This window comes from Orycteropus afer, unplaced genomic scaffold (assembly GCF_000298275.1).
Source record: "Orycteropus afer afer isolate SDZICR_OR568_19922 unplaced genomic scaffold, OryAfe1.0 scaffold00175, whole genome shotgun sequence".
NCBI lineage: Eukaryota > Metazoa > Chordata > Mammalia > Tubulidentata > Orycteropodidae > Orycteropus > Orycteropus afer.
Genome location: NW_006921762.1, coordinates 235,220 through 245,325, shown reverse-complemented (window position 1 = coordinate 245,325; position 10,106 = coordinate 235,220). Strand labels below are relative to the sequence as shown.

Here is a 10,106-nt window from a genome sequence, read left to right as displayed (position 1 = left end):
TAATGTTAACAGTGTAATCTAGTGCCTAAGGCACTTGACCACTAACTAGAAGGCTGGCGGTTCAAACCCACCAGCCACTCCTTGAAAGGAAAACTGGGCAATCTACTTCCACAGAGATATTGCCTTGGAAACCCAAGGAGGGGTCACTATGAGTTGGGACCAACTTGACAGCAATGAGTTTGGTTTGGTTTTATATCCTCTTCCCGTGTTCTTTTCAGTCTACCAGGCCATCCACCTTGTCCCCAGAGCTGAGTAAGTGGCACTTACACTTCTTCCTGGTTGTCCACTATGCCTAGGACAAAACCCATATGCAGATATAATTTTCTAAAACAGCAGTCAAAACTCTTAGCTAGTAATTAATAAGCCTAACAATTTTAAAATCTATCTGTAAGGTCTATGATAAACCTAAGTATTTCATAAAAATTATGCACCAACCAAAAGTTTACTGCTTTGAGACTGTCAAATCAGCAAAGATGCATCAGTCAAGAAAATAATATACTTAGAATATAATCAAAATTAATTTAAAAAGCATAACTTCTCATTGGCTATATTTATACATTTAAATTTGCCAAAAGACAATTTCAGCAAATAAAATCATCTTACCAAAAGCTGTGGCCACATTTCGTCATGTATGCTTCCTCAATCATATCAAAGCAGATGGGGCTAAAAAAAAAAATACAAGAACAAACTGATACATTTTTCATTAAGCAGAATGATTACAAACTGGAAAAAGCTGGTAAAAATACCAACAAAATTATATTTCAAAGCATAGTTAATAGTTAAGTAATCAAGCATTCTACCAATGAGATGAAATTTCTATTTAGCTGAACTTTAGGAGATTGCTGGCAAAATGACAACTTGTTCAAGTTGACCTTAAGGGCCACTGGGCTCCAAAATGAATAAATTAAATGGCTCCAATAATTTAATTCAGTCTACAATTTTTAATAGTGCAATACAGTCATAAGGCCTTTAGCAAAGTTCTACCATCTTCTACCACCATCTCATCTCTAGTTAAATGTACCTACCAAGAATGCTAATATAATTGTTCTCTTTTCTTTCCTACCCCAAAGAAAACAAATTCCTTGAACAGTAAATTCATAATTCCAATTTTGATAACTCCTCTAAAGTAAAGATAATGATGATGATAGTTTAACTTAGTTAAATAGCAAACTATACACACGCACACACCCACACACGCGCAAGCGCACGCACACAGTAAGCTAAATACCTATTATGCCCATTTTATAGATAAGGAAACAGACACAAAGTGCTAAAATCACACAAATAGGAAGTAACATAGCCAGGATTCAAACGCAAGTCCATGCTCTTAACCACTATGCTATACTGCTTCCTAATGCTTCAAGTTAAACATCAATTCCAACCCTCTTTTTGCTTGCTTTCCTACAGAGGCTTAAAAGCAATATATTCAAACTCCCAGCCTGTACTGCACCTATGATTAGCCATCTGACATAGCTCTGCACTGTCCTGCAGAACAAAAATGCAAAGTCTTGTTAAAAAAAAAGACACTCCTTTGAGAGAACAATCATGGGAGAATAGAAGGGCTGTGTATACACAGGGAGACAGCTAAGGGGGTAGGAGTGCATGGAGGGAAGGACCCAGGGAAGAGGTAACTATGGGGAGGAAGTGAGAGGGGAGCTGTTGCATTGTGAGAAACTGTAGTCAATGTTATGAGACAAAGTGTACGTGAGCTGCTGCATGGAAAGTGAATTTGTTCTGTAAACTTTCACCCAAATCACAAAAAAAAAAAAAATCTTTTTTCTTCCTTCATGAAACCCTGATGCAATGCCTAGAGAGATCAGTCATCTTGTGACCAGGAACACAAAAGCCATAAGCTAAGAAGATGGATTACGAAGAGAGAATACAGTGCTGGTTCTTTGATGACATGCTTAAGCAACTGCATCAGCCCTGGACTGCATACCTCTGTGACTTCCTATTACAAAGGAAAACTCTATCTCTCACTTATTTAATCCAGTGTTTATCAAGTTTTCTGAAATCCAATCCTTACTGATGATACAATAACACAAACTATAAATGAACATTCATTTCTTCTTTTAAGAAAGATTTACTGGACATACCATTATCTTAGAATATGAGGATGTAAAGTCTAATAACAGATAATAACAGAGTTATTAAAAAAAAAAAAAAACTCGCTGCCATCGAGTTGATTTGACTCATAGCAACCCCTCCTTGGGTTTCTGAGGCGATATCTCTACAGAAGTAGATTGCCCAATCCTCCTTCTGAGGAGTAGCTGGTGCGTTTGAACTGCCAGGCCTTCTGGTTAGCAGTAGAATGCCTTACGCACTATGCTACCAGAGCTCCCAAATATGCTACAGATGACTACAACACAATGAGAGAAAAAAAGAAGTATAATACTAAGAGGATGCACTGAAACCCATAATAAAGACAAGTGAGATTTGGACATTAGAGGATGAAGAAGGGGCAGGGAGGAACTAACCAACAAATTCACTGAACGTGTTGTTGTTGTTAGGTGCCGTCGAGTTGTTTCTGACTCATAGGGACCCCATGCACAGCAGAACGAAACATTGCCCAATCCCGTGCCAGCTCCATGATCGCTGCTATACTTGAGCCCATCATCACAGCCACCATGCCAATCCATCTCATTGAAGGCCTCGCCCTCTTTCGTCAACCCTCCACCCTACCAAGCATGACATCCTCCTCCAGGGAATGGTCCCTTCTTACAACATGACCAAAATAGGTGAGACGAAGTCTGGCCATTCTCGCTTCCAAGGAGCATTCAGGCTGCACTTCCTCCAGGACAGATCTGTTAGTTCTTTTATCAGTCCATGGTACTTTCAGCATTCTTCTCCAGCACCACAACTCAAAAGCATCAACTCTTCTTCGGTCTTCCCTATTCATTGTCCAGCTCTCACATGCATATGAGGTGATTGGAAATATCATGGCTTGTGTCAGGTGCAACTTAGTTTCCAAGGAGACAACCTTGCTCCTTAGCACTTGAAACAGTTCCTTCACGGCTGACCTTTCCAATGCTACACGTTGTCTAATGTCCTGACTACTGCTTCTATTGGTGTCGATTGCAGAACCAAGCAACATGAATTCTTTGACACCTCAATCTTCTCTCCATTTATTGTGATGCTGCTCATTGGTCCAGTTGTGAGGATTTTTGTTTTCTTTATATTGAGACACAATCCATACTGCATACTGTATTCTTCAACCTTCATCAGTAAGTGCCTTAAGTCATCCTCACTTTCAGCAAGCAAAGTTATATTGTCTGCATATCTCAGGTTGTTAATGATTCTTCCTCCAATTCTGATGCCACGTTTTTCTTCATATAGTCCAGCTTCTCAGATTATTTGCTCAGTATATAGATTGAATAAGTGTGGGGAAAGGATACAACCCTGACACACTCCCTTCTTGATTTTAAACCATGCAGTGCCCCCTTGTTCCGTTCGAACGACAGCCTCCTGGTCAAGGTACAGGTTCCTCATGAGTATAATCAAGTGTTTGGGAATTCCCATTCTTCTCAATATTATCCATAATTTGTCATGATCTGCACAATCAAATGCCTTTGCATAGTCAATAAAACACAAGTAAGCATCTTTCTGGTATTCTTTGCCTTGAGCCAAGATCCATCTGATAACAGCTATGATATCTCTTGTTCCACATTCTCTTCTGAATCCACCTTGCACCTCTGGAAGTCCTCTGTCAATATACTGCTGCAAACATTTTTGAAGTATCTTCAGTAAGATCTTACTTGCATGCGATATTAATGATATTGTTCTATAATTTCCACATTCTGTGGTATCACCTTTCTTTGGAATGGGTACAAATATGGTTCTCTTACAGTCAGTTGGCCAGGTAGCTGTCTTCCAAATCTCTTGGCATAACCAAGTGAGTACCTCCAATGGGGCATCCGTTTCTTTAAATATCTCAATCAGTATTCCGTCAATTAACACTGAATATGTTAGGGGTTATTTAGTACAATATAATACATATCTAACTGGCAGAATTTTGAAAAAGAGGTATTTTAATATTTGAGGGGGTCTTGAACCATATCATTGCTAAGACATACAAGATCCCTATGCAAATAAGAGGGAGCTCTGGTAACATAGTGCCTAAAGCACTGGACTGCTAACCAGGAGGCTGGCGGTTCAAACCCACTAGCCACTCCTTGGAAGGAAGGTTGGGCAATCTACTGCCGTAGTGATACTGCCTTGGAAACCCAAGGAGGAGTCTCTATGAGTCAGGTCCAACTCGACGGGCACAAAACAACTACAACAACATGCAAATAAGAAAAAGGCACTCCCTTTAACTGGACACAGCACCACAATCACATGGCTTGGTGTGAGTTAACAGGGCCCATATGAAACTAGAAATAGGTACTTTCTCTTACACCCCCCTAAGAGGGTCCAAGACTTAGTGAACTGGATTTCAGGCCCAAGGGGGTGAGCACAACCTGCACAGCATCAGAGAAGGCCTGCCCAAATTTTAAAGTGCAAAAAGAAAAAAAATTCGGCATAATTCCAGGTCACAATTAACATCAGCCTTACATAAACATTTCTCTACTTTCCCTCCTAAAGCCTATTAAAATGGTACATAAAGGAATGAAAAAAAAAACATAAAGTCACAACAGGGAAGAGAAAGGGAACAGATCTATTTGTAACACATTTCAAAAAATTCCCATAGGATGGAAACCAGATACATAAAAGGTAATGAATGACTCAAAGCAGAGAGAGCCATAGACAAGAATAGATATGGAAAAGGATAAAACCAAAGAGGAAGTCAACCTGCCCTATTTAATCCCAAAGAGGTTCAATACTTAGAAATGCTAACTATGAGAAAAGGCAGAACTGAAACACACGACTGAAAATGGGGAAGAGTAACTGGAAGGCTGCATATGAATAGGGCAGTGTACCTGGGTGCAGCAGTTAATGCACTTGACTACTAACCGAAAGTTGGAGGTTTATGAGTCCACCCAGAAGTACCTGGGAAGAAAGGCCTAGCAATCAATCTACTTCCAAAAACTGAGCCACTGAAAACTCCACAGAACACAGTTCTACATAGACACATGGGGTTGCCATGAATAAGAATCAACTCAAAAGCAACTGGTTAGTAGTTAATTTATTCAAAGTGTGGTCTATGAACCAGTATTAGTCCAAGAATTCTATGTTACAAGACTCTGAAGAGGTATGTACAGAAACTGAAAGTTTAGCACCTTCAACTCCTACAGTAATTTGACAGACTGTTGCTTAACCTAATTTTTAAATAAATTATTTTATTGTGCCATTTTGTAATTTCATTTTTTAACCCATTTTATTGTATTTTTCTAAAATATCTATGCCAGAAAAATAATTGAGAAAAAACAAAACCAATAACAACTATCTTTTGCCATAGATAGGTTGAGCAGCTCTGGAACTGAGGATTCTAATTCTGCCCTCCTTCTCCAAGAACAATCTGCAGCTAAGCATTTACCTCTTCACTCTCAGACTTATGTTGTAAGAAAACTAAATCTTCACATATGATATAAATTCAAATACTAAATCAAAAAATAGTAGTATCAATATATTACTTAATTGCAATGGAGGCAGGTTAGAATAGAAATAAATAACACAAGTAGTTAAGAAAGGATGCCTGTGTAAAATCCCAATCCTTCCATTTACTAATCATATAATCTTGATCAGTTATTTAATCTCCCTGTAACTCAGTTTTCCATCCGTGAAACGTATGTGTCATACCGGTATCAACCTCATGCTCTTGTTGTCTGCCATCATGTCTATTCCAACTTACAGTGACTCTATATGACAGAGCAGAACTGCCCCATCAGGTCTGTTAGGCTGTAATCATTACTAGGCACAGACTGCTAGGTCTTTTCTCCCCAGGAGCCACTGGGTGGATACAAACCATCAACCTTTCAGTTAGCAGCTGTCATTAATTAAAACTTGTCCCTTTTTTAACTAGGCCATAATTTTCAGTGAGTTGGCAGTTATGTAATATAATCATCCCCCACGATGTGATCTAATGTGATCAGCCAATGAGTCATAAATGATTACAGTGGGATGCAACACTACTACTCAGGTCATATCCTGATCCAATGTAAGGGGAGTTTCCTTGGAGTGTAGCCTGTATTAGCTTTTATCTTGTAAGAGATAAAAGAAGAGAGAAGCAAGTAAGGAGGGACCTCGTAACACCAAGAAAGAAAAGATGGGGATGGAGTGTATCCTTCGGACCCGAGGTCCACACACTGAGAAACTCCTAGACCCAGGGGAAGCTTAATGACAAAGACCTTCCCCCACACCCACCAGAGAAATAAAAGTCTTTCCCTAAAGCCAGTGCCCTGAACTCAGACTTCTGGCCTCCTAAAATGTGAAGGAATATATTTCTGTTTGTTAAAACCATCTACTTGTGTTATTTCTGTTAAAGCAGCAATAGATAACTAAGACAGCAGTCAATCCCTTAACCACTATACCACTAAAGTTCCTTATCAATCTCACATAGTAATGAATTTGCTTGTTTTCCTATCTGTATTTAGAATAGTGGTGTGGTAGTTAAGGTTGTGTGTAAACCTGGCTGGCACATGATTTTGAGCGTGGCAGCTGGATGGAGTTATTCCCCAGGATGAGACTGGATGTGGTGTGATCACCTCCATGGCAGAACATGTTGTGAGCAGCTAATTAGTTGAAAGGGAGTTGCCTTCGGGGTGGCCTACTTCCAGTATAAATGGAGATGCTTTGAGAAAGAGCTCTAGCTTTGTGCTCATTTTGGACCCTGCATTTGGCCCAGCATCATCTCCAGTTTCTGAACTTAAACGACAGCCAGCAGTGTTGCCTGCTGATCTTGGGATTGCTGCCTTCCCAGCAGCCTATACTGCTTGCCAATCTTGAGCTTGTCAGTCTCTGCAGCTGCCTGAGTTAGGAGAAGCTTCAGCTTGTTCCAGAAGGCAGAGCTGAAGCCCAAGGTAAAGGGACCTCCACCCAAAATCCAGAAAAAGAAAGTCTTCCCCTAAAGCTGGCACTCTGAACTCAGACTTCTAGCCTTCAAAACTGTAAGAAAGTAAATTTCTGTTTGTTACAGCCATCCATTTGTGGCATTTCTGTTATACCAGCACTAGAGAACTAAGACAAGTGGCAAGTACATAACATGTACTCATGTTAGAGATGTTTATTATTATTACCAACAGAAGAAACAGATTTTAAAAAATTTAAAGGATGGCTTCTGAGGGGAAAGACCCTCTTGTAAATATTGAAAAGGAAGGCTCTGTTGCTTTTCATTATAAGGTTGTTGTTGTTGTTATGTACCGTCGAGTCAAACCCAACTCATAGTAACCCTTCCTTGGGTTTCCGAAGCAGTATCACTATGGAAGTAGACTGCCCAACCTTCCTTCCAAGGAGTGGCTGGTGGGTTTGAACCACCAGCCTTCCGGTTAGCAGTCAAGTGCCTTAGGTACTATGCTACCAGAGCTCCCCATTATAAGGTATTCCACCCTAATTCCATTTTTTAAAAAACTATGTATTACTTTGATTTCTTCAAAAAAGATAAAAACAACTGTCCCCCCTTCCATAAAACTCTGTAGTCCCAATACTGATTAACATCTAAAACTTGAAAACATTCTTCAGTGAGTGGACAAAAGCCAATATCCAAATTTTCTATTGTAGGAGGTGGAGATATTAATACACTAACCTTTTAATCAGTAATAGCACATTTTTAAGACTTTTAAGATGAGAAAAGATCTTTCTAAGAAAATGTTTATAGGCTTTAGAAATAATACCATTGCATCTCTTTTTCATGCTGCAGTAAATGAAGCTCTGAAGCAAAATGCAAAATGTCTTAACAGATTAATCTTAGTCCAGACTTCTAACAGTGCCACCAATGGATATTTTAGGACTAGCCTTACATGCACAATAAATCAACTATGAACACTTGTTGTACGCTCCAGTAAAATTCCAATTTTTTTTTCCTAATACTCATTCATCCAACAAATTAATGAGGTGCGGACTACACACCAGGCACTATTCTAGATACCAGCAATATAGAAATTAACAAAATAAACAAAAATCTCTTTATGATAATTTATAATTTAATGGAAGAGACAAACAACACACAAGATAGACAAGAAAGATTTTACTTATTATATAGCAAGATTACCAGTACCAGCTGCCACTAAGACAATTCCAATTCATGGCAACCCCATGTGCGTCAGAGTAGAACTGTGTGTTCTATAACACTTTGGATAATGACGTGTGCCAAGGAGAATGAAACACCAAGAAAGGACAATAAGAAGTGTTGGGTTAGAAAAAAGGGTGCAATGTTATGGTAGTTAGGAAAAGTTCAATGAGAAGCTGACATTTGACTAAATATTTCAAGGTAATGAGGAATTAATGTATGCAGAAATCTGGCTAACATCAACCCAGCAGTGACTAGAGCAAGTACAAGTGTCTTGAGGTAGGAGTGTACTTGCCATGTTCAAAGAACAGCAAGCAGGCCAATGTGGTTACAGCAGAATAATCAAGAAGTAGAATAACAGAAGATGTGCCCAGAGAATTAAAGAGGAACATACAAAAAAACACTCTAGGTCATCTTAAGGACATTTCCTCACAGGTAACAGTTTCACCTCTGCCCATCACCCTACTAACTTCCTAGTTCCATTTGCTGTGATAAAAAGCCCCCAATAAAACTATGCCTCCCTGTTTTAAAAGACAGAGATTAATACTGGTTGATATTTTATGATGAGATGCCTTCCTAACACATCTCCATTGGAATTTCTGTTTAAAGTTGTCTAATGTCAAAGGTTGTATGACCAAGAAGAAGAGAAATAAGGAAGAAAAAGGTATAAAAGAAAACCTTTTAGACTCTTTAACTTGACAAAGGAAAAGGGGACCCAATAAACACAGATACAGAAGATAATCCTGAACCCCTGAGCCTTAAAGGGAAGGATTCAGAAGTGGACAAAATTCCAATTACCAGAAGAATTTGCGTGAAAACACCAAAAAACAAGACACACGAGCTGCGGTCCAGCAGCAATCCGACGGCACAAAGAGCTTGGATATTGCTGAGTGGTGGTAGGACCTAATAATTAACCTAAAAATCAGCCCTGCTAGCCAGGGACTGCACGTAGGACTGCTCTGGTGGCTGGAGAATAAAACGGAAAGCAAAGAAAAGGAAGGCAGGCTGAGCTGTGAATTTTTTTCTGCCCAGAAGGTGCAACCATTTTGAATGTTTACAAGCGGCTTGATCATTTTAGATATTTAAAGTGACAGCATTCTGCCAGATTCCAGAGACCTAAGAACAGGCTTCACTTGCCAGTAACCCCCAGGACATTCTGCACACAGACAACTGAAAAGGGCCAACAATAAACAATCACTAAGAAAAGTGTGACTCACCCTTGGCTATTCTTCACAAGCAGTTAACAGAGATCTAAATACAACCACATAACGATGTCTTGGAGACAACAGATCATCACAAAGAAGTAAGATAAAGTGGTAGAAAGAAAGGAGCAGGATACAGACCAAGAACACATCCCCGCAGAAGCAGCAGCATTGGAACTCTCTGATAAGGAAGTCAAAAGAATTATATTTAGGTATCTTCAAAGGATTGAGAGACAAACCAAAGAAAACACAGACATAACCCTAGAAGAATTTTGGAAGAAAATACAGGAACAAAATGAAAAAATAAATGAAAAATTAGAAACGATACAAAATCTACAGATAGAAATCCAGAAGATTAATACTAAATTGTCAGAAATAGATAACACATTGGAAGGGGAAAAGAGTAGAACTGATGCAATACAAGATAGAATCAATGAGATTGAAGACAAATACCCGAATACGTCTTTGGAAAAGGATCAATCAGAAAGAAGATCAAAACAAAATGAAGAAAGCCTAAGTAAGGTTAATGTGGGATAACATCAAAAGGAACAACCTACATGTCATTGGAATTCCAGAACAGGAAGAGAAAAATTAAATCACTGAGAAAACTGTCCAGGTTTGTTGGAGAAGAACTTCCCTGATAAGATGAAAGATGAGAATATATCCATTCAGGAAGTCCAACGAACCCCAAACAGGATAGACCCCAAAAGAAAATCACCAAGACACATCATCATCAAACTCAT

The 10,106-nt window shown here is 39.1% G+C and overlaps 1 protein-coding gene across 1 annotated transcript in view; it reads right to left on the bottom strand.

Moving 5' to 3' along the window:
- Positions 1–10,106, bottom strand: part of COP1 (COP1 E3 ubiquitin ligase) — a 377,440-nt gene that overhangs the window by 334,911 nt on the left and 32,423 nt on the right. The window contains exon 2 of the mRNA XM_007947084.2: positions 604–663. Coding sequence (XP_007945275.2) covers positions 604–663 — 60 coding nt within the window. The remainder of the gene's footprint in view (positions 1–603; positions 664–10,106) is intronic.